The sequence below is a fragment of the Grammomys surdaster genome, unplaced genomic scaffold, assembly GCF_004785775.1.
Source record: "Grammomys surdaster isolate TR1022 unplaced genomic scaffold, NIH_TR_1.0 363, whole genome shotgun sequence".
In the NCBI taxonomy this organism is placed as follows: Eukaryota; Metazoa; Chordata; class Mammalia; order Rodentia; family Muridae; genus Grammomys; species Grammomys surdaster.
This window is the reverse complement of record NW_021604782.1, coordinates 2911268-2937366: the sequence shown is the minus strand read 5'-3', so window position 1 is coordinate 2937366 and position 26099 is coordinate 2911268. Positions and strand designations below refer to the sequence as shown.

The 26099-nt window shown below is 37.6% G+C and overlaps 1 protein-coding gene across 1 annotated transcript; it reads left to right on the top strand.

Moving 5' to 3' along the window:
• The first annotated feature begins 21894 nt into the window (after positions 1–21894).
• Positions 21895–23749, top strand: LOC114631609 (THUMP domain-containing protein 3). The gene has a single exon (XM_028779995.1). It carries the CDS (start codon positions 21895–21897, stop codon positions 23407–23409), a length of 1515 nt encoding a protein of 504 aa, XP_028635828.1. The 3' UTR covers positions 23410–23749.
• The last annotated feature ends 2350 nt before the right edge of the window (positions 23750–26099 follow it).

Below are 26099 nucleotides of genomic sequence, written 5' to 3'. Positions count from 1 at the left end.
AGTCATGAATTCTATGGCATCATTCCCTATTTCTCTATATAGCATCACTACAAGATAGTACATCTTCATAGGTCTGCAGAAATCTGCTCAAAAGGGTGGGTCAATACCTAGCGATTGTTATGTATTTAATAATAACAGGAAAAGAATACTAATAGCAGGAATCTTTCCTAAAATGAATTTCTTTTGGGCCTTGCCTACCAGAGAAAATCCAAGGTGGATTCATCTCAGGAAGATCACCAGCTAGTTTTTAGCTTCTACTTGTTGGTTTCTGACATTGGACTAATCACTTTGCATCCCCTTTATCTTCTAATTTATGCTATTCTATAGTGAACATATCAGCTTAATGCATATTGTGAATTTAATGTTCACTGTCACCACCCTGTCCTAAATGAGTTAATTCTTAACTGGATCCTCCTTCCACCAGTATTCTCCAAGAAATTCTATCTTCCAAACCCTATCTAAAGCTGCCACTCAAATTAAAGCTATCATTCGGATTTTATTATTTTCTATCACTCTCTCATCTCCTTTTATTCCAGCTGTCATGAGCATAAGCTATCTATGGCTTCAGGAGCAACACATTTCACTTAGCACACACTTCCCTCCAACATTCTTCCCATGCTTCCCTGAGTACTCACTCTACCTCACTCAGCTCTTTGCTCTGTTGTGATCTTAACTGATTGCCTTATCTGAACACTACTCCTGTTTATCTCTGTCCCCTTTCTGGATACAAATTTTAAATAGTAATATCATTTATACACTTTCCTAATCTCTCTCTCTCTCTCTCTCTCTCTCTCTCTCTCTCTCCTCCCCTCCCCTCCCCTCCCCTCCCCTCCCCTCCCCTCTCCCCTCCTCTCCCACCTATGTTTACTGTCCTTGAGGAGAAAGCAAACTCCACGAAGGGATTTGTTTTGAGCTCACTGTGGAGGTGAATGAATTTATTGGAGAATAACCAAGCTGGTGCAAGCAACTAGGAAGAATGTAAAGAGGAAGAATGGCATACAGGTGCTACAGAAAGGGAGAAATGAAAAAGATTCTATGCTGTGATTGTAGTTCTATGTTTTGTAGGCAGTTCTAAAGTATGCTATGTGCGGATGCGTGCATATGCACAGACATTTCAAACCAGTTACTTCTACCTGAAACTGAAACCACACCAGTGAAGTGCAGTCGTTATAACTGTAGTTTTCATATGGCAGTAGAGGACAATATTTACAATAATTTTTCATTCAAAGGAACCCTGTGCATTTTAATATCAAACCTATGTAGAAGCCGATAGCCATCACAGTGGGCATCTCTGGACAGTGTGGCCCTATATAATTCTGCTGTGTTTGACTTTCTTGACTTCTTTTTGTCTCTCCATAATACTTATATTTTTCTTGCTGTTAGGATCTTATTGCTTTCTGTTAGGAAACAGTTGGTGGCTGAGGTACAATGGCTTTCCCTTTCAACACTGGCTCTGCTCCTTACCCATGGTCTCTTGTTCCTGAGCATAACTATCTCTTATTACCTTTATTTCTGTAGGAAATAATTGGAATGAATTTGGAATCATTCTAAATTGCTATAGGCCTTTCTTTGGTGTTTAAGCCATTATTCCGTCAGACACTCCCAAGTTTGTTTAGAAAATCTACTGATTTAGTCTGGAAATGTGAATCATGAAAAGCAATAACAGTTTATTCTGATGGCACAGGGTTGATAAGTTTTCTTTTGACGTTATGTTTTAGTTTTTGTAACCTTTATTACGTATTTATTCATCATAATAAAATTGCCCATATACTGACATGGTCCTGAAACCATCTGGAATCAAATAATAGTTGAAAGAAGAAGTTAGAAATAAGTGGAAGCATAGGTCAAAATCTAAGAGGTGAAAGTTATTAAACAGCCATTTTACTATTTCCCATTGCAAGACTGTAAATTACAAAAATCTAAAGGAATGACCTAGCACATTGGAGACACAATGGCAAGAGAAAAGAAACAAGCACTGTTCAAGGCGCCTTCAAAGACGACGGAGAATGAACAAGAAATATTTCCATTTCCTTTCAAGGCAAAAGGACTATTAACTTGACAAATGGCTGGTGCACGGTTGTGCCGTTGATCACATACATTTATAGTGTCTGAAAGATGTGGGGTGACAAATGAGAAATAGGCAAGTTTGGAATTCTGGTTAGCAAAACAGAGAGGAAACTAAATGAAAAATTGACTTGAAAGTTTCCAGAATAATGAGGAATAAAGAACTCCTGGCCCTTTGACATCCCCAAAGCTTCACAGCCTTTGGATGTAAAAATCAAGAGTTAAAGTTAAGAGCACTGCCAACACCCAAAGTTATCATATTTAATGAATCATTTCTAATTCCAAGAGCTTAAGCCCATTAGAAAGGTTATACCGAATGCTTCTGATGAATATATTCCCAAACTTAAAATATATTTCCTTAGGCTGTAGTTAGGAGAGATAAGATAAGAGAAAATGGATTAGAGGATCATTGAAATGGGGAAATGAATAGTGGTAGAACTGACAAGTTCTAAGATAGAAAAACTATAGACACACAGGCAGCTAGAACATGCACTGCAGAAAACCATACCACATCATTAGCATGAAAATGCAATACAGGAGCAGAGTGGAAGGGCTTAGTGTTGACATAATCACTAGTAGCTTGGAAAGGGCCCAGGAACCTCTAGTCAAGGATTACAGTCTTGGTTATGCTTGAACATCTTGCCCAGTATAAGTAACTTTGGTTGTGTAGACACTTAGTCACCATTGTATATCACCCAATAATACTCATGGGCTCAGGAAGTGATAGAGGACTTCTCTCCTTTGCAAATATGATGGAGGTTCTCACGCTATATAGGATGACTGAGTAAATATGCCAGCTAAATGTTGTTGTTGTTTTTCTCAATCAAATGCAGGGTGCTCCATAATGGTGTGAAGGTTTGCATTATTATTTATTTCAATAGAATCTAATGTTATTTTATTCAGTATATTTTATTTGTTATATGAGGGAATTATCTAGGAATGACTCCGTAAGGTATAGCAATAGAGAACTAGCATAAAGCAGTTAACTCATTGTCAAGACTGATACTTAACAAGTAGCCTTCCTCGGTGTGTTAATCCAGATCACACTTGTTCCTACTTGATTAATAGCACATTATGGATCTAATTGGCAAAGATTTATTTTCATGATATTGGTTTGTATTACATCTGTGGAAAACATCTTAAACTTCAGTTGGTCATAGAATATTTCTTTGTAAATCAATTGTAAAACAAAGTAAAGACTTTGTTTTAGTCTCTTTAAGATATGATAGTGATCTGACTGCCACACCAGCAACTCTGTTTTCTTTTCATAATTGCATCAAATGATCTGTGCAGCTTTATGGCTGAACACTTGATTCTTCACTGGTGAAAACGTTTCTTCTTAAATTTGTTGACCTTTTGACCCATGTAGCTAAAATTTATTGCGTTCCTATCCTCAAAGAACTTGAAAACTCATGGCACACATGTCAATTAGTTGGACTTATCATTATGCACCTGAATGTTTACATAAACTGGTGTAAACATTTCAAATGTAATAAACTATGTGGTTTTCAAGACTATACAAATAGATAATGGACAATTTCTATGACTAGGAGAATAGGTTGTAGTCACTGAAGTATTTATGGGGAATAGATGCAAAAATACAGATATGAATTCAGTAGGCCAGGATGGGTAAGACAGAAAGAGGCAAAGAGAACATGATTTGAGCATGCTTTGTTGTCGTTTGGTTGTGTGGGTGGTTTTTTTTTTTTTTACTTTATTGTTATTTGTCAGTAGTAAAAACGTGGGGGTGATACTGTGTATTGTTAATTTTCACTATTTCATTATATTTATTAGCATTTATATTCCAAATGCTTTATAGTATAATGAGAATATAGTGCTGAGGAAATTTATTTCCTTGGATGGTTGGTTTCGTTGTTGTTCATTCATTTAGTTTGTTGTCTTTAGGGAAGAAATTACCATCAAAGCACTATTTAAAAGGGGGAAGTAAAAGTAGGTGGAAACAAGGCTTTATAGGGTCTTGTAAGTTGAGTGAATACCAGTACCAGGTAACGAAATAGGTTTATTAGGAGCAATGGCTGTGCATGTAAACAGGAAGGAGCCATGGAAAACTGGTTTAGCTTTAGAAACACGGCAGGAAGTGAGTGAGCACAAGTGGAATGCTGTTCAGTCTAAGGAAGTTTTAATTAAGCTTTCAGATGGCACCAAAAAGCACAGGAAGATGTGTGCTCTGCTCCCAGGAAGAGGTCTCTGTTAGCACAGTCCTGGATAATCCACTTGGGGCCTGGGATGTGCATGTGTGTAGGTTTTCTTCATGCTGCTTGTGCCTTTCCAAAGACCTAAAAGCAACAGAGCCCTCACACTATGAAGAAATATAATATTTCTTTTAAATTGTTTATCTAAGGTGTTTGTCACTGTGTCAGGAATTCTAACATAGTACAAAAGGCAGAAAGACAACATGTATTACTAACATGCAACATGTATCAGGAGACTATTTTAAGGCCAGAATTACATCTGCTTTGATCCTCTGTAGTTGCATACATAGTATTGAAAGTGTTCTTAACCACAAGAAAAATATGTCTTTTTATTATATTTAAATGTGTTTATTTGTGCAAGATAACACTCCCCACCACAATAGACATAGAATTAGGACTTTCTTTTTTTTGAAAAAAATTTCTTTTACTTTTGAGATTATGATATAATTATATCATTCCAACTTTCCTTTTTTCCCTTTAACCCTCCCATATATGGTACTATATATGCTCTTTTGAATTCATGACCTATTTTTAATGAATTGTTGTTATACACACACACACACACACACACACACACACACACAAATTCCTAAATACATAAATGGACCCTGCTCTGTCTGCACAATGTTATTTGTATGTATGTTTTCAGGACTGACTCTTTAGTATTGGATAACCGAATCATTTGCTCTTCCTGGGAAAAATTATTTCTCCATCTCTTGACATCCTTTAGTTGTCTGCAGTACTGTGTGCAGAGTTGAGGCCTCATGGACCTTACCCTGTTCACTTTGGCATGTCTCTTGCTGCTGTTGTTCAACTCATGCTTGGGCAGTCATGGTGATGGGAGTTTATAGTTGTAGCTTCTGACATTAAAGTGAAAAGCAATCTCACAGAAAAATGTAGAATGCTTTATGAATTTTCAGGGCATCATCATGAAAGAGACATACTACTCTCCGTATTGTTCTAATATTAGTACATGCACTGCTGACAGAAGCACCAAATATCCCTATAATAAAAAATTATCTGTTCAACGCCAGGATCCTCCACTAATACATAACATCTGATTTGGATATTTTCTGTAGTAGTTAGTGGATGCTAAATTACTATCAATGCGTATCTGTGGTATAGATACTAGTTTTGCGATAAATACCTTGTATGTAAAAATGCTAGTAATGATGGAGCTGGACAGAAAACACAGCAGTTAAAAGCCTTGGCTCTCTTCCAGGGGACCTGGGTTCAGTTCTCAGAACCCACATGGTGCCTTTTAGCTATTCCTAACTCCAGTCCCAAGAAATTTGATATCTTCTCTTGGCTCTGTGGGCACCAAGCACACACACATGGAATAGAGATTCATTTAAGCCAAACGCTCAAACATATAATATAAAACAAATATCTAAAAACATTAGTAATGAGCTTGGATGATGGTTCAGTGGTTAAAGCCCACCCATGCAAGCATGAGGATTGGAGATCAGGTTCCCCAGAACCCACATGAATGCTCATTGTGTGTCTTTAATTCCAACACTCAGAAGGCAGAAACAAATGACCCCCAGAATAAGCTTGCTAACAAGAATAAGCTGTGCCAGCAAGCTCTGAGATCAATTAAAAGACCTTACTTACATCACTGCATGATGTCAATCTCAGGACTTCACATGTGTACACATATGCACAAAGCATTGCACAGATATACATACACATACCGGTGGTCACAGACACACACAGACCCACCATACACATATATACCCGAGAAAAAGAAAATGTTAATATATTATAAATCAATAGTGACACTGTGATACAACCTTCCAAAGAAATATTTATTTCTAAAAAATGAGAAAATCAATCTATAGTTATACAATAAGCTTACTGCAGTGATATGACTTTCTAAGCAACAGTATACCCAAGCAAAATAAGCTAGAACTATTATAAATTTATTATTACCATTGTCTTTGTCACATATTATATATATGTATTAATAATAGTGTAGAATGATAATTATTATCATGTAATTTGCCAAAAGTGGAGAATAATTGAGACAATATGTTTAATGATTTTAAATGAAAGAATCAATTACAGATGAGATGGAAATTACGGTAGTAAGTTATCTCTACATCGATAAATCATTTGATAGCAATTCTTCCTCATACATATGAGTGGATCCAGGCATGGCACAGTGCCAGACAACAGACAAGGATCTCTGAGAAGGATTTGGGAGAATGGCTTAATCACAGAAACAGTTATTCCTATGCCCCAAATCATAACGAAGTCAAGCTGCTGACTCGCTGCCAAATGGCATACTTGATGGGATGACTGTCCTCTGCCTCATGACTTCATGTACCAGTCATGTAGAAATGGACAGAGAATCCTGTGACTCAGCAAAAGAGAAAACGAAGTCACTGCAAGTGACAAGTCACTTTCATGCCGTAATGTCATTATTGTGCATAAATTGTCCGAGAGAAAAGAGATTATTTAAGTTATTTCATCAAATCTGGGGATTCAAGTCTCTCATAAACTCCAAATTAAGTTGATTTGTGACTTTCATATGTTCTCTGCACAGTTATTTGCTAAACTCTCTACTAGGTGCTTCCCACATGCTATGCCATTTAATCCTCATAACAATTCTACTCATTTATTCAATGGGTAACCAAAAGATAATTATCATTTGACATTATACACTTAAATGATGGTAAGAAATATCAGATAAGATACACTGTTTTAAAAGCATCTGTGTGGAACTTCCAGTCTGGGCCCTAGCATAGAGCCGGTCACAGGCAGCAGCTCTGTACCTAACCTCAGAAAACTGAGAGAAAGAAGGCCTCCCAGGAGCTTTAACTCAGGCAGCATCCCAGATAAAGGGTAGAGAGAGAGGGAGAGAGTTTACTTATTTTAAATTATTTTCAAAAGTTTCTAGGAGTTGCTAATTGGCTAAGATCCTATTTTAAGCTCTCCACAAAAGAATTTAAGTCTCTGTTCAATATTCTCAAGAGAGATGTAAATCCTAATTTTCCTCAACAATTAATTGACAAAAGAGAGGTAATCTCACAAAAAGTAGAAGCTATTACTAATCGATACATTATATAGTCTGATTAGTTGTCGGTGGTGCTATAACAGTCCTTTGACAAAAGATTATTAATATAGATTTATATATCCTTAAATAGGGTCTTCACGACTCTCTGAGTGTGGAAGGAGCAACTGTTGGAGCTTCTGCCCTGATTTTACAAGAACTCTGAAAAATTGGCTTTAAAAACAAAATAGGGGGAACAGTACCCCCTCAGAAGGAGTCCCCCTGAAATACTCTCCATCATGCCTTGTTTACTTTTATCTCTCTAAAGCTGAAAGCTCATGGCAAATCTGCTGCTGACTGCCTCTGGCACCACCAAGATCAACAAAACTTTGCCACAGATATGGGGAAGGACCCTCTTACCCTTAAAGGAAATGGCCCAGACCCAGTTCCCTTTTGGGGCTGAGGATTGATATGCCTGTCTGATACCACAGAAGGCACAACTAACTGGCTACCAAAAAGATTAATAAAAAAAATAGATACCCCCACAAAGCCAGGCCCAACCATAAATACGATGAATAACAATTTACATCCAGGGAAGAGAAATCTCCCTGAGAATTCCCTTCTTTTTCCTTTCCAGGTAAAAATGAATCACCTGTGATGTCTGCTGTTAGAAGTTCTAATCCAGATGCTGGCCTCCGAACTTATACTACTCAGACCTTTGAAGGGCCACTGACAAGAACATCAAACAGCTAGAGATTGACATCACTAATCTGAAGAAATCCCTCGTTTCACTGTCTGAAGAGACCTCCTAAAATCGCAAAGATCCTTATTGGACTTGATTTACTCTATTACAATAGAAAAGGCTGTGTACAGCTCTTGACTGTGTACAGTCCTTAAAGAAGAATGTTGCCTTTACATAGACAAGACAAGGAGGGTTAAAGAGAGCATGAAATAGGTCAGTGAAGGCACTAAGAAAAATCAGAGAGAGAAAAAGACAGATGAATGTTAGTACAAGAATTGGTTTTCAGCCTCTCCAAGGTTGTCAATCCTATTTCCTCCCATCTTCGGACCATTATTTAGGTTCTTTTTGCTTATTTCTGCTGGTCCCTGGCCTTCAAATAGGCAGACTAACTCTGTGATACAACAGATAAATAATTTGGTAGCAAAACCTACTCAGATACATTATCATAAGTTAGCTATGGAGGACCACGAGACTCAAGATGAGGTTGTTACTTTATACAGGGTGTTTCCAAAACCCATCTCCACCCAACCTAAAAGGGGGGACTTCTGCCCCTAGACCAAGCAGAGAGGGGCCACCCAGAACCCCCTCTGACAGGCGATCTGTATTCTTGCTTAGGCTGCGAGGCTAAGCACTGCAAGGGAATATCAATAAAAGATAAAAATATCTCTCTGGGTTCCCTGAGGGAGAAGCCTGACTGCATAGGGGTTGATGTCAAAAGTATCCCCTCTCCAGGAAAAAGACATCAGGATGGGTATGGCCCTCATTCCTCACTGGACAACGACAGGGGGACTGGAGCCATTACAAGGTCCCCTTCAATTACTGGAGGTCAGGCCTCTATCCCCGCCTTCGCAAGATTAGAATTGCCACATCCCTTCTATACTTAGAGAAGGGAGGAGATGTCAGGGGCAGCCCTGCTTACACACTGAAGGCCTAAAATCAGCCATAGGCCTAAAATCAGTAATAGGCCTGTCATACATGTATACTAACACCAAGTCTTTGGTCTCAGTGGAAAAACATTGAAACAGATGACTATAAGCTAATGTAAACAGGCAGCTTTTGTGGAAATTTATAAGCCTGAGTAGTAATAGACCTTGTAAATAGGTAGCCTTGGCAGACAATACCAACTTAGATAAGGACAAGTGAATCATAGGCAGAGTCATAGTGACCTGTCCCCTGAACCTTCACCCAGCTGATACCCTGTTCTGAAAAATATCTGTATTCCTCCTGAACACCCACACTCCACTGTCATCCCCTTCCCCACATCCTGCCTTTCTGTGTTTATAACCCCTGTGTGAATGAATTACAATTTAAGAAAAAAAATTATTTTTAAAAATAAAAAGCAACTGTGTGACAGATGGTTTTGGATTCAAATTTTCTGGTGCCAGAGTACTCTCTGCTCATTCATTTAATCTCTTTTTGTTTCTGTCAGTTTCAAGTATGTAGAGGACTGCTCAGCTCTATTCCAAGGAAGAGTCTGCTATCAGTACAGAGTGCAACCGCCAAGAGAAGCACTGATGCAATAATTGAGCTAAGGACACTCTTGTGGAATGTTACTGGTCAATGGCTGAACGAAGATGAAAGAAAGGGCTCAAAAGTTATTATTTTAATTTTTATCTTATTTAGGGATCAATGTCTTCCTTGAACCACCATGGGCACTGAAGGCACATGATGCACATACATACAAACATACATACATACATAAGTACGTACATACATACATACATACATACATACAGGCAAACACTCATTCACATAAAAATAAAACCAAATGAGAATAATACCTGACTTGAGAAAGTAGAAGGGGATGAATAAATTTAAGTACTAATTAATAGACATAATCCTGTCAGGAAGAAAGAGAAAATATTAAAGAAAGAAAACTTCTAGGAAAACACACACACACACACACACACACACACAAGGACACACATGTATAAAGATGTACAGACTATGACAAAGAGCATTTTCTGGATGAAGAGAATCAAACTCAGATAGTAACTTGGGCCTATAAGAAAAATATGCAAAAACTTCTACTCCAAACCCACAAAATTAGTTTTTTAAAAAAGAAAAAGGAATAAAGGAATGAAAAAAGGAAGGCAAATTGTGACTAGATTCACAGCCGAAAATAGTTCCATTACAATCGCATAGTGATTCTTATTTAGGAATATATTTGACAGCATATATGTATGATGTTTCATTAAAATGAAAAATTATTATGAAAAAGAACTAATGAAGACAATTTAACAGAGCAATCAAAGCATATAATGTTAATGGATTTTAAAACTCATTGTTAGAATTGTTAATTTTCATTTAATTGCACAAGAGATTTAATGAAGTTTCATTTGAAATATCAAGATACCAAAAGAATATCATAGAAATTTAAAACATTCCTATGAATTTTACTTGAAAGTAAAAATAGCCTAAAGTAGTACAATGGGTGTGAAAAGAGAACGAAAGTTGTAAGACTGAAGCAAACTACCTCATATCATGGTTTAACGTAACTAAAACTGTTACAACATGCTATTGGAACATATGAACAGACATGATGACTGTGAGGAGGGAATGCTAGGAAAGTGTTGCTATGAAACCATGACTTAGATTCCCAACTTCCACAAAAGCTGAGCACGGCTGTGCACTTCTGTAACCACAGAACTGAGGAAGAGAAGAAGAATCCCTTGAGGCTGAGAGAAACAGAGATAGACATAGAGGGAGAGGGAGAGGCATAGGCATAGACATAGACATAGAGATAGATATAAACATAGAAATGATAGAAAAATTGATAGAGAGATTGTCTCAAAAAATAAGATGAAGTGCAATTGAGGACAAAATTTATTGTCAACCTCAGGTCTCCAAATACATGTGCATACATACATGCACATACACGTACATGCTTGCATACATACACATATTACATAATACATGCATGTATATATATGCATACATGTATATGTATGTGCATGTATACACATAAAAGAATAGACATATAAGAGTTGATACCAAAAATATTTAAATTACCTTTTCATCATTTTCAATCATGTGCTTGTGGGTTACGTTCATGAGAGCTGGTGCTCACAGATGCCAGAGCCATTGGTTCCCCTGGAGCTGGAGTCATACGTAGTTGTGAGCCACCTGATGCAGGTGCTGAGAACCAAACTCTGGTCCTCTGCAAAAGCAGTTTAAGCTCTTCACCACCAAGTCCTGTCTCTAGCTCCACGCAAAAACGTGACACAGAAATACATTTATTGAATATGAAGTTTAATTTTTGATAATTAAGATATTTATATCTGAGAATTGAAAGTTCAGAATTGAAAGTATGTGGATACTTTTCAATAATTTTCATTAATAACACTAACTACATTACAATTATAAACATACAACCAAAATCATACAGTAGAACATAGTCTCTATAACTTTAACTGGGCAAATATTTCTGAGGATGAATGGAAAAACAATATTATCATCATGAGAAAGCTAATGGTATTCAATGAGAATAAAACTTTAAATTTTAATGTTACATTTGAGAGAAATTGAGCAAACTCTTTGGAAAGACACTGCAAGAAAGATGTGAGGCAGATCACACTTACATGAAAAGATGCTTAGCCTCACTGGAAATCAAACACAAATGAGATGACATTATGAACCAGGATAACAAAAATGAAAAAGTACTCATGTTAGTAAGGCTGCTCTGGTACATAGATTGACAATTTTTTTTATTATAAGTAGAACAATTTCATATAAGACTATGTTGTTTGCCTCTTGCGTTTCTGTCCAAGAAAGTTGAAGGCATACTTCACACAGTGTTCCTGGCAGCAGCATTCAAATAGGCCCACAATGGAAATGTCCATGAAGAGCTCAGAGGACTAATGGATTTTGGTAAATCTTATTTACCAAACAGTTAGGCGGTGTGTTGGTCAGGGAGGGACCTTGAACATCAGTTTAGGTTGAAGAATCCAGTACCAACTTTACATGCCTAGACAATCCTAACAAAGTTGAAAAGGTTATTTATGAAAAGCTTCTCAGTGTGCAGGGCCAGTAATTGGGGTAGTCAGCTTCCAAAGGTCATAAGAAAACTTAGCACAAATGTTTTATACTTTTATTGTGATGGTGAGAATATGGGTATAGATGCTTCCCAAAGATAAGAACTGGATAACTGGACAAATTTTATTTTAGTATATTTAATATTTCATTGACACTGTTAAAACAAACATCATCCTTTGTTGTCTTGACAATGTGTAAAGTTTTGTTTCATATATTTTTATATAAAATAAATTCTAGCATACATATTTTGAGAAAAATAGAGTTAATGACACTGAAAACACTTCTTTGGGTCATATTATTAGCCATGGATGAAGCCAGAGTTTGAAAACCTGTACACAACCATGTAATATCAGAGTTCAGTAAGCAAACAGAAGTCATCACAGGCCTTGTGTCTGGGTTGCTTTTGTGGCTTATGTTTTGTGTTTGCTTGTGTGCTTTGTTTTGTCTTTGTGGTAATGGGAACAAACTCAGGGCCTCACACATTTAAGTAAATTCTGTATCGATCAGCTACACACACACACACACACACACACACACACACAAAGAGACAGACACACCCACCCACCCACCCACCCACCCACCAGGGTTTGTGTGTTATGTGTCTCCAGTGTATGATATCCAAGACTAAAGAAAAGGCCTTTTTTTTTTTTTAGGTCAATTGGCCCATCTCCTAATAAATTCTTTGAGTGGAGGGATTGTTCCATAAATAATCTAACTTGATATTATATGCTTAAGTTTCTATTGGTTAACTCTAAAGATAAAGAATTATAAACTAGGAGTATACATTAATTTTTGCTTCCTTTTTTATTCCTTTCCTCACTTTCTGCCAGATGAACTTATAAACTGTTATAGTTCCCATTTTCATTCTCTTGAAGTCTCAAAGTCCTTCCCTCCAGCCAGTAAGTTTATTCTAAAACGAAAAGTAAATAATATTCACGATGACCACGAAAAGTATTAATCAGTTCAAAATAAAACAGTATTGTGAATACTTAGAAGAGGGAATGTGATTGTAAACCCAAAAGATGCTTTTGGTCGAGGGATAATCAGTCAATGTTAGCAAACCCAATTTTTCTATACTTTTTTTTTAACCTATATGTATTTTTTTAATTGGATATTTTATTTATTTACATTTCAGATGTCATCTCTTTTCCCTATTTCCCCTCCCTAGAACCTCCATCCCCCCTCCTCCTTTTTGCTTTTATACCATTTTAATTACATTCATGTATTAAGGTCAGTTCAAGGTTGAGGGGCTAGCAATACAATAAATGCAAATAGTCAAAGAACAAGCAAGGCGTTAAACCCAATTACATGAACACTCCCATGATCACTGTTTCTAAGGGTTTATCAGGATGACCAAAATATCTCAGCCTACTCAATTTTCCTATACTTATTTTTAACAGTGGGACGATGTATCAGTTTTCATTCTTGGGCAGTTTTTTCCCCTGATTATTTCACTTGTCTTTCTTTTTTTGCAGTTTTAAAATTCAGATCACACATATTATTAAGGTTTCTTGAGTTCTATGGATATGTAAGGATGCATTTTGTGTTTTTTCCCACTGAAGTTCCTGATACTTGTTTTGAAGAGCACTTGTTTCCTTTGCCTGCTGCGTGGCTGGCTGCACATTGTGCTCTCAGGTTAATGCTCTCGGGATCATCCTTGGATCCCATGTTCATGTTTTATGAACACCGTCCGTCTTCATTCCGCAGCAACATCCCAAATGCACTTAAGGAAAGAGAGGATAAAATTAGAAGCATTTATGTGTGCAGTGTTATCTTTAATTTACCTTCCTGGTTGTTTACCAATTTTTTGAGATTAGAAAATTAAGGATCAAGTTTATTCGGTTTTCAAATTTTGAAGAAATTACATCGAAGGTCTCTGCTTTCTTTGTTTCCAAAATTGATGGCAAATAAACTGTCTTCTACCAAGGGTATCTCCTTTATCCTTCTGATACAAGATCAACTTTAGTTACAACTGTGTACCTCAGATCCCTCCAGTGTTCATCCGGAAACAGCATGCCTGTTTCCATCACCTGCCTCCAGTGCTATTCAGAGTTGGAGTTCTCGTCATGTATATTCATAGGATGTTGCCCAATTTCCCTAGTCTAGACGTTCACGCACATGTATTTAACTCATGGAAGCTTATTTTGCCTTATTAAATGCTATTCTTACACACATGCTAAACCTAGTCTCATAATCATTCCAATGGCATCTAGGGAGGTATAGAAAGGAACCCGTATGTTTTGTTTGTTATCTGGAACAGGAAGCAATTCATTGTTGATGTCTCTAAATCTTTATTAAAGAAACTTGGAATATCTTTTTGAACCACAACTAATAGCTGTGATTATCAGAGGGATAGATTAAAAAAGAAAGTTGAGGTTGGCAATTACAGATAATCATATTTAACAGACAGCATTAGAAAACTGAACTATCCATAAAAATATAGTTTTATGTTAGATATCAAAGCTTTGAGTCACACAACAGAGAGGAAACTTCATTTTACAGCCACCAGCCCTCTGTCACCCTTTTGTACCCTTGTCGTAATTAAAGAACTTCACAGTTAAAAGGAACAGAATTCAGTCCTGATATATGTATATATACCACAAAAATGATCAAACAATGGTTTTCAGGCATGTTAGTAAATCTACAAGGACCTTATATTTGTTGCTTTTGTTGCTGTTGTTACCAAAATATCTGACAAAAAGCAACTCAAGGGAGAAAGGGTTTAATTTTGCTCCTGGTGGGGATGCATGACTGAGTTCATGGCTGGGAGCATGTATCTGGGATATCCCATATCTCAGCGCACCAGCAAGCAGAGACAGAGGGAGTATGAAGAGGTACGTATAATCGCTGAGACCTGTCTCCAATTATCCAACTCCCTTCAGCTGGGCCTTATTTCTTAAAGGGTCCATAGCCCTCCAAAACAGCCCTAGCTTGTAAGAAACAAGTGCTGAAACACGAGATCTGGGGAGGTATTTCCCACTCGAACCAGAGTGAAACTTAAGCGGTAGATATGGAATGGTCGAAACCTGAGAAGCCCCAGAGTCCTCACTCAAGGACTGCTTCTCAATAAGTTTAGGCAACTAATCCTATTTACTGCTGTATCCATTCCAAATTCTTGGATAGCTACTACTGATAATTTCAAAATGTGTTAGAAACCTGTCCCCTCAATCAATTAGGAAGAGGGCTATATAAGATAAAGAGAGCCGAGATCTGCCTTGAAAAAGACTTTTAGAAAGCCTTAACAAAGACGCATACATGCATGGGAGGTCACCGGGCTCAGAGAACCCTTCCAGGACACGACATAGCGAAGCTCAAAGGCTGGTTTCCTGTTTTTGACTTTGCAGCAGGAAGTTTTAAGTTGTGTGGTTCATACTTCTTCCAAACAAGCGTGTCCCCAAACCTTTAGTGACCCAATGGAAGGAAATAAAATGATTAATTTAAGAAAAAAATTTACAAATAAGTTGACTACCAAAATCAGCTTGCAAATTAATACACGATTCTCAATTAGAGGTTATGACACCTGTGCTTTAAATGCCAGAAGCATAAAACTCAAAAAAGATAACGCCTGAAAATTGTCTCACTTTGTAGGAAAGTGAAATAGTTTACAAAAATGAGAGCATTTGCAATCGTAAAAGAAAAACTTCATTTCAGACTTCTTGACCTCAAATTGGAGACTCTAGGCTAGTTTCTAAAGCAGTGTCGCGGTATTGCATGTGCTTCTATTCTGTCGGTTGCTGAGGTAGTAATAATTGGGGTTATTCTATTGGGAACACATCCTGTTACATTCTGTTGAAATTATTTTTCACAAAACTGACTATTTTATTTTTAGGTTAACGTTTGACTAGAAAGGTTAAAATTGTCAGTGCAACCATTTTGCTTACTTTCCACTTGCATTTGAGAATGTTTTAAAAGCTAAGGCTTTTACTAAGCATATTGCTCCTAGATTTTAATTAATATTTAATATAATATTATTTTTTTCTGATATACCCTGAATATTTAGTTGGATTTGATCAAAATTCTTTTGATTATTTTGTTATCACATTTTAAATTCAAATGCATGTTTAAGTATCAAATAACATGACAAATTTGAATCTGGAGATACAAAACTAAATAATATATGATTATTATGTTTTGAGGAATTAAGAGAATATATAATTAGAATAATGGGTCAACTAAAATATTTATATTGCAAGATATTAAGTGGTAGTAGTCTGTAAATACACAGTGTTTCTGAAAATATATAGTCCTTATCACTACATGAATATATGAAAAATTTTAATGTCTTTACTCAAGGATTTTATAATTTGAGGTCTTCAATACTATTCTCTAATAGAGTAGACTCCCTTTTGTGACTTTCAGTGAATGTTTTAATGAGAATGATAATAAAATAACATAAGACTTTGCTACGTTCTTCAAAGTAAAAGGAAAGAAATAACGAGTGTAATTCTTCCACATCCCACATTTTTATTAGAAATTAAATGTCAGCGATGCAGGACAGAATCGTGCAAACTATGTGAGTGGGGCACCGTTGGTGCTCTGAAAACTTAGCATGGGCAGGTCTTTTCTGGATAGGGAGAGTGGAGTCCACAGACAACGTGACATATGAATGAGATGTGAGAAGCATAGCACGTGTGAGTGCTGCTGAGGCTGAGGAAGCTGAGGAGCTGACTGACATCAGCTTAGCACTCTCTCTGCTGGGGACTTATGACAGACCACCCAATCTCTCTCCACAGAGCACAGGATATACCAATAGAAATAGGTACTCACCGTATTTTCTATTCCTCTGTTTTTGCCATCTGTGAAATGGGATCACATTTATATCCTATTGTAATCACAGTAAAATGTAAAAAGATTTTGGGTATAGCAAATAGTAAGTACTGGTTTCTGCTTTTGGTTAAAAGAGGTGATACAAAATTGGGTTTAGAGAGAAACTTGGAGCCAAACTGATAAATCATTAAAAGACAAAGTACTGATTTGACAGTTTACCCAGTGAGAAGCAGGGAGCCCTTAGGAATATTTAAAGTAAAAAGCTACAAGATTAGAATTGAGTTTTAAGAAAATGAATGCACTATAGCCTGCCTTGGAAGTGAAAATAGATCAATCAGAACATAGTTTCAACAAGTGTTGAGGAACAAGAAATTTCTAGAAAAATCCAAAAAATTATTTTCACATTAAACATACATTTTGTATAGTTTTACATATCACTAGACATTTACATACATGCTGGTACCATGACGAATATTTTATGAAACATTTTCTTTATGTGTTATCCCCTGAATGATCTGTATTTTAAAGAAACAAGCAAAGCTGTGAGTAGATCAATATGACAGACTTATTTTACTTTACAGGTAAGTGTGTGATGGGAACAAGATATGTGAAGGCAAATTTTTATATATGTATATAAGAGTACATAAAATGTGTGAGTAGAAACCATCCTAGAAAGAACACTCTTGGGACTAGGATTGGTCCAAATTAAAGAAAAATGTCAAAGGGTGGAATCATGAAATTTAATCGAAAGGTATAATTACACGACCATTTGCTTTAAACTTTGTGAATCTCAGTGTTTCCATTTTAAAAATGGGTATAGTAATATCCCCTAGTAATTGATAATGATTCTATGAGAACATGAATGTCTTGGATAATAGTTTTAATATTGAGTATGTGCTCAATAAATATTACTTGCAGGACTGAGAAGCAGAGGCTGGTTGGAAAGAACGTGATGGCAAACAGACACATGATTCCAGTGGATAGCAGAAAGTAAAATTAATGAAACGGAAGTAATGTGTATCATTAGCACAGTCAGAGCCCTAGTACATGGAACTTATATAAAATACTTCCCTAAAAAATATCAGCTCCCTAGCTGACTACTTACAGTCTTTGGAAATACAGTTTGGGGGACTTAAATGACCTTGATTAAATTCAAAGGAATAAATAATCACATGATGAATCTCTAAATTAACAATAGAATCAATTTGTATTTATGTCTATATTAGGAAGTCATAATTCAGTCCCATTGGATGCTCCAGTTAATGAGATGCTTTCTCTTACTGAGATTCCCCATAAACTACGTTTTTAAATTTAAATTAAATGAGAAAGTCAATTTCCCATGACACCCTGGGATTGTGCCTACAGGCAAATTTCTCTTAAACCTCAAGTTCATTTGCTGCATGCTTTAATGATGTTCTTTTATTAAAATGTCCGTGAAAATCAGCATTAAGACAATGCATATTTATAGGTATAAAAATTGATTTTTTAAAAAAAAAAATCCCAAAGCTAAAGTCCAATACACAGTGTAATGTGGCTTGTCTCCAGTCATGGTTTGCCATGCAATTTGAAAGGAGTTTCTCATCCACACTGCACCCCACAGAGATGCAGCACCATCCTGCTGTTTCTGCAAGAGCAAACTCTGCTTGGGTTTCCAACACAATTACAAGATAATTAAGCTTAACTCTTTATGGAGGGTTCAAGACAGGAACTGACCTCTTCCTGGCTTAGGAGAACTCTCAGGACAAAACAATTATAGATTATCACACGCACACACACACACACGCACGCACGCACGCACGCACGCACGCACGCACACTTGTATGTCGCATTTTAAGTATCTTTTTAAATTAATACAGCTCAAGAATTAATATAACTGTTGGGTCTTGTCTTTTCTGGAATAAGACTTTAATCACTAGACTAGTTTAAATAAGGCTTCATCAAATAGTCGATCTTAAGGCTTCATTAAGATAATGATGGGATTTTATTCTCAATAACACTAATTATTTCTCAGGTAGAGAAAAACAAGTTTGTTTTTTTTTAAACCTGTTCTATACAACAATATCTCAGTTCTAGAAAAACAGGGATGTGGATTTTCTTTTTTTTTTTTTCATCAGTAGTGATTTTGACTGGCTATGGAAATGCAGGGCTTCGTCTAATGTCATCATCATGAACGAAGCTTGCTTTGCACAATATATTGGTGACCGTCACCAGGGAACTGCATCTTTCTAAATCTTGACACTTGGGTTTTTAAAGCTCTGTTTGAACTCTCATCTCTGTACATCTGTGGGTTTCAGGGGTAAAGGGGCGACACCGATGACCTTATTAAGGCCCTGGTTGGCTTCTCTAGATAACAGGGCTTGCATCTGGAGAACTGTATAAGAAGTGGGTAAATTCTTTCCTGGGTGTCATAGGTCATCGTGAGGCATGTGGAGGAATGGAAAACTTGGAGAGTTTAGAGAAAGATCAGAAACCCAGAGAAAGGGCTGCAGATTAGGAAGTAGTCCATCTCACGACATGGCCTACGCCTAATCAGATTTTGCCAGAGAGTTGTGTACTAATGGCTGCAAAACTGTTTCTTTTCCTCACTGAGTTCACATTGTGGTATGAAACATTTACCATTCAAAGTCCTACTGAAGCATCAAACTGTACCTTAAGCTTCCAGGATAATAAACTAGACTATAATGATACAGAAACATGTGAACAAGCCTACCTGAACACACACAAACCCGCAATAGTAACAATAACAACAAAAACAACACACACACACAGAGAGAGAGAGAGAGAGAGAGAGAGAGAGAGAGAGAGAGAGAGAGAGAGAGAGAGAGAGAGAAGGGCAGGGCAGGGCAGGCTTATGACTGGCCCCTGCCACTGTGTTCTCATTGTGTCTTTCCCAATGACTTAGGTGCATATCTGTACAGCTGAGATTTCAACAGTTATTAAGTCTAATCATGTTAGCCCTCCTTCCCACATGAAACTCTTCTGTAGCCTCAAACTAGTTTTAGAATCAAATTCAACATTTATTATTAGAGTATACAAGGACATGAGCATCCTTTAAACATACTGAGACTGCCATTCAAAATACCCTAATAAGGAAATTCTCAGCCAGAGGTGACTTTTGCAGTAAACTTTGAAAAAAAAAAAAACACATGTAGAAAGAATGACTTCGGCTTTAGATACTCTTAAAGGAAGCAATTTTTCTCAACTTGTTTTACAAGTCCAGTAACAGCGGAGGATTGGAGTTCAGTTCCTAGCACCCATATCAGTCAGTTCACAATCATAACACCAGCTCCAGAGAATCAGATGCCCGCTTCTTGTGCTAATGGGCACTGAACATACATATACAAATCCTCTCACAGACACATATAAGGATAATTAAAAATTAAAATTCTTTAGTTATAGATTAACATTTATTCCACATTTATTTAAGGAATGTCCTTCTAATTTTAAAAACTGCAAAGGAATAAATCACAGGGAGAAGAGAAATATTTTTAAATATATGAAAACACCTCAATATCAAAAAAAATAATTGGCTTAAAAATACACATAACCAGAAGCAACAATTTGTACTACAACTGCGTTAAGGGGATTGCTAATTCATACTTTTCAAGGCTGAATTAGGTAAGACTAGTGAGTAGGTTATACGAGTGAGAAGCTAACAGAAAGCTAATGTAGCAAGCCCTACCTAAATGTTAGGGCTATCAGAAAGTAGAGTGAAAACCACTGGTGATCTTTGTGATTCTTCTAGGGAGGCAGACAGACACAGGATCAGAAGCCAGGGCACTGGTGAGAATGTGGGGGGACGTTTTCTTTTCAAGTTCATGAAATATGAGATACGATGTCTTGGTGACATTGGAGGACTACCCATCACAATTGACATCATGTGGTTTCCTGTATAGTTGGTATAGCAGAAAGCTTCCCTTCATACTGTGGAACCTTCAGGGTTCGGGCATCTTTTGTCTTCTCTCTGTCCCTGTTCTCCCTACATCTGGCTAAATACCTTCAATGCTTTAGCTTTTATACTTCACTTTATGAGGGTAAAGGGAAACTGCTGACTTTTATGGATATTGCGCATATATTTCTGTCAAGCTGTTAAAAAATTGGGGCCAAATCATTGACCCAGCAAAGCCCATTTTGTAGAACTTTATCATATTTAACCCAAAAAAAAAGCAGATGGAGAAGAATTGGGAGGACAAAAATAATTGCAAATGATTAATTGAGTAACAGAATATGCTTTATATCACAATAAAATAATATGTAGCCATTAAAATGACTATTAAAAAGACTAGCAACAGAAAAATTCTTATGAATCATTTAAGCAGAGTATAAGTGTGTGTCTAGACCATGGTTGAGATGGTATAAGAATGACGTATATTGGGGCAGGGTCTGGGAAGAAGCAGTGCGAGTTGAGACAGTTTGATTCACAGAGTGAAACAGTGTTCCAACCCCAGTGTGTGAGGGAATCTCATGAAATTGTTACTAAAAATTCTTATCTCAGGAATATTTCACCAAAAGACTTATTCAGTCATTCTGAAGGTGACCATGTTTTACACGTAAAGAAATGTCCCTGAGCCATGTAACTATTGTGAGATTTACAGAAATATATCATTATATCGTGCCAATGTGATACAGTAGCCTGTCCCACAAATACTATATGTAGGAGTGTTTTAGTTATGGTTTCATTGGTGTGAAGAGACACCATGACCAAGACAACTTTCATAAAAGAAAATATTTAATCGTTGCTGGCTTCTAGTTTCAGAGGTTCAGTACGTTAATCATCATGGCAGGAAGCATGGCAGCTGACAGGCAGACATGGTGCTGGAGGAGAGGAGAGGTCTACATCTTGATCTGAAGGCAGCCAGAAGGAGACTATCTTCCATAGACAGTCTAGAAGAGACTATCTTTGGCACTAGGCAGAGCCTGACCACAGGAGACCAAAAGCCCACCTACACCATGACACATTTCTTCCAACAAGGCCATAACTCCTCTAAAAAGGCCACACCTGGGGCTCGCAGGTGCAGCGACCGGAAGGGTCTGGGCTTACAACCGAGACTGTTAGGCCTTTTAGAAGCATTGCCATCATGTCTGACACTCAAGAAGCTACCAGTGAGCACCTGGATATGAACCTTCATGAGAACAAGAACCCTGTGCCCGTGATGGAAGGTGGTGTCAGAAGTGAGTCTGAGCATCTCCAAGTCACTATTGGGGCCACTGTACCTACTGGCTTTGAACAAACAGCCGCAGATGAAGTGAGAGAGAAATTGAAGTCATCTTGCAGAATCAGCAAAGACCGGGGCAAGATATATTTTGATATTGCAGTAGAAAGTCTGGCTAAGGTTCATTGTCTGAGATCAGTTGATAACTTGTTTGTGGTTGTTCAGGAGTTTAAAGATTACCAGTTCAAAGCTACAAAAGAAGAAGTTCTAAGAGATTTTGAAGAACTGGCTGGAAAACTCCCATGGTCAGACCCTTTAAAAGTCTGGCAGATTAACACCACTTTCAAGAAGAAGAAAGCCAAGCGCAGAAAGGCAAATCAGAGTGCAGGTAAAGAGAAGGCTGACTGTGGACAAGGAGACAAAGCAGATGAGAAAGACGGTAAGAAAAAGCATGCCAGCAGCACTTCAGAGTCACATATCTTGGACTATTATGAAAATCCAGCCATCAAAGAAGAGATATCAACCTTAGTAGGTGATGTCTTGGCATCTTCTAAAGATGAAACTGGTCAAAGCTTAAGAGAAGAAACTGAACCACAAGTACAGAAGTTTAGAGTCACCTGCAACAGAGCAGGAGAGAAACACTGCTTTACCTCCAATGAGGCTGCAAGAGATTTTGGGGGTGCTATTCAAGAGTACTTTAAGTGGAAGGCTGATATGACCAACTTTGATGTAGAGGTTCTCTTGAACATCCATGATAATGAAGTCATTGTTGCTATTGCACTGACAGAAGAGAGTCTCCATCGCAGAAATATTACACATTTTGGACCTACAACTCTTAGGTCAACTCTTGCCTATGGGATGCTCAGGCTCTGTGAACCTAAACCTACTGATGTAATAGTGGATCCAATGTGTGGAACTGGAGCAATACCAATAGAGGGAGCTACTGAATGGTCTCACTGTTATCATATTGCTGGGGACAACAACCCACTGGCAGTGAACAGAGCAGCAAATAACATCTCATCTTTATTGACTAAGAGTCAGATTAAAGATGGAAAAACCTCCTGGGGTTTGCCCATTGATGCTGTTCAGTGGGATATCTGCAACCTCCCACTGCGAACTGCTTCTGTGGATATTATTGTAACAGATATGCCATTTGGAAAAAGGATGGGCTCCAAGAAGAGAAATTGGAATCTATATCCAGCTTGCCTTCGGGAAATGAGCCGTGTCTGTCGACCAGGGACTGGTAGAGCAGTACTGCTTACTCAGGACAAGAAATGTTTTACCAAGGCCTTATCTGGAATGGGACATGTGTGGCGAAAGGTCCATACAGTCTGGGTGAACATCGGGGGCCTTCATGCTGCAGTTTATCTTCTAAAACGCACTCCTCAAGCCTTTGTTCATCCTTCGGATCAAGATGGAGGAAGAGACCCTCCTTGGTAAAGAAAAGAATGAAGACAACAGTATTTGTAGTTCTTAACACTGGAAATGTCAGCATAAAGAATTTGCTTTGGGAGAAGAATATCAGAAAAGTACCTAAGTATTACAGGTTACACTGCTTAACTACTCCAGAATGCTTTATTGTTAGCAAGGTGATTGTAATGTTATTTCTTGAGAAGCCTACATTGCTTGGCTTCTAAGTTTCAGAACACTTTAGGCCATATTCTATTGCTTGTGCAGCCTATTGTTCTACGATCTAAATTCTTTGTATCATCTCAGAAACAGAAGCATCCCTCAAGACCTAGTTTATCATCTGCCTTAAAATAAATACATACAACCTAAACAGGGAAAAAAAAAAAGGCCACACCTCCTAATAGTGGCACCCCCTGTGGCCAAGCATTCAAACACATGAGACTATGGGCGCTAAACCTATTCAAATTACCACAATGGAGGAATCAGGAAAACACTGTTTTTATTGGCTGCCTTGAATCTTGTTAAAAAGTGTGATGGATTTTATTTAATTTATATTTATCTTTTATTGCCTGTGACTGTGGACCCATGTTCGCCTAAGTTCTCATCAGGGAGAGACAGATTCTTTTTGCTGATTTATTAACAACTAGCACAGTTCTCAATGTTGAGCAGGGCAAACAAATTTATGTGTGACAATCACCATCATTTCTTAACTGCAGAAGACTTTGCAAAGGGAGTTTTCCAATTGGGGAGGTTTGGCATTAAGCCTATGTGAGGATTTACATTAGTGATTCCTTAGTCCTCATACCTGGTTTTTCTTTCACCTGTTTGTGCAGGATTGTATTTTTGACACAAAACCTACTAGACTCTGCCCCATCTTGCTAGCATTCTTGTAAAGAAATTGTTCCTCTTGAGGCACTCACCAGTTAGCCTCCATCTAGCAAGGAACTTAGTAGTGAGGTGTGGGAGCACAACCTTGACCTGCTGGAATTTGGCCAATGATCAATACCTACCTAGATCCTAACTAACATACAGGAAGAGTTGAGTAAAGGTCAGCCATTGCCAGCCCATCTGTTGAGGGACTGGGGGTGATATGTTCATTTAGCAGTGTTTCAACTGCATCTTTACTGGTACTTGAATTACATTTAAAATAAATTAATCACAATGGCCTCATAAATTTCCACATGACTATCTTTTTCTGGCTCCCATTTTACCTTTCTCTTTATCTACTCATTGGGGTGATGTTCTAGCAAGCCGAGTGCCTCATAGGATCATGTTTCCAACAGTTAGATTAAAAGTTGTATGTCTCTAAGTAGATATGGGTAAGACCAGGAAGTTAATAGACACCTTTCCAAACAAAACATCTTGTAGCAATTCTGCACTAAGACAACCAGCTCCATGTTTGGTACAAGACTAGACACCAGGAAGCCACACGGCACACAGAAGCTGATGCTTGGGGTTAATAGATGTCAGTGAAATGATAGAATTCCAGCCCTTTATCTGATTCTAATGGCTTTTTCTTTTTGGTCACTATGCTATGATACCATTCAACTTGTAGAATTTGTTGCAATTAGTATGAAAGGTAAAAATGAATTAGGAGGGAAACTTTATTGGTGATGTGACATCAGGCAAGATAAAGAGTGGACTGGATAGTGTTTGTTCCTGTTGCTTTTCTTCTTTTTTTAAAAAATAATTTATTTTTTTCAAATCGTAATTTATACTCATTCACACAGGGGTTATAAACACAAAAAGGCAGGACGTGGGGAAGGAGATGACACTGGAGCGTGGGTGTTCAGGGGGAATACAGATATCTTTCAGAACAGGGTATCGGCTGGGTGAAGGTTCAGGGGACAGGTCACTATGACTCTGCCTATGATTCACTTGTTCCTGTTTCTTTCTCCCCACTGCTCCCCCACCCCCCAGAACTGCTGTCTCAATAATTTGCCTTTGGTGTGGCTTTAGAATTTGACCAAGGCCAAGAGTAATGAAAGAAAGAAGAGAGATGAAGTTTTAAGCAGAAATACTATAGACAAATTCTTGACACAAAATTAATGTGCAGGGCAAATGAGGAGTTGAGCAGAGATGATTAATTGCTCATTAAAATTTACCTTGGTATTAAAGCGTGTCAAGGGCACACATTCTGAAAGGCTACTGGACAAGACCAAGAGACATGAGGGAAAAATGTCTGTGAGGTCATTAGTTTGTTCTACCCTGTGAACTTAATGCATGGGAAACATCACTTAATGACCGACACGGGTATAAAGATCAAAAGTGAACAGCACAGCAAGGACAATTAAGAGACTGGTGCTGGTCTGCCGTATAAGAGGAATAATGAGCACACAAGTTTCCACTGTGAGAGAATGTTTTTCTACCAGGACTTTAATAGGAGCATTAAGGAGAAATTAAATTGATTCAGATTCTAACATTCTCAGTACCCTTTTTCCCCTATAAATGACTCAAAAAGCCCACTGACAATAACACTTAAAAATCATCCTGAGAACCAAGGACGTACATCAACCATTGAAAGGAACTACAGGGGACTTCCAAGAACCACCAGGAGCACATAAAGCTTGATTGAGAATCATTGCTATGACTATATGTTTAGTCTTTGTGGGAGAGAAAGATTGAGCAGAAGCAAAAATCAATCTCAAATATAATCTCAAGGTTTGCAACTTGGCTTGGAGAATTTGGAGAAAAACTACCCAAATGACAACTATTCCTTC

What these genes read in the sequence shown, in the direction of transcription:
- LOC114631609 (XM_028779995.1), top strand. Translation starts at nt 21,895, where the DNA reads ATGTCTGACACTCAAGAAGCTACCAGTGAGCACCTGGATATGAACCTT.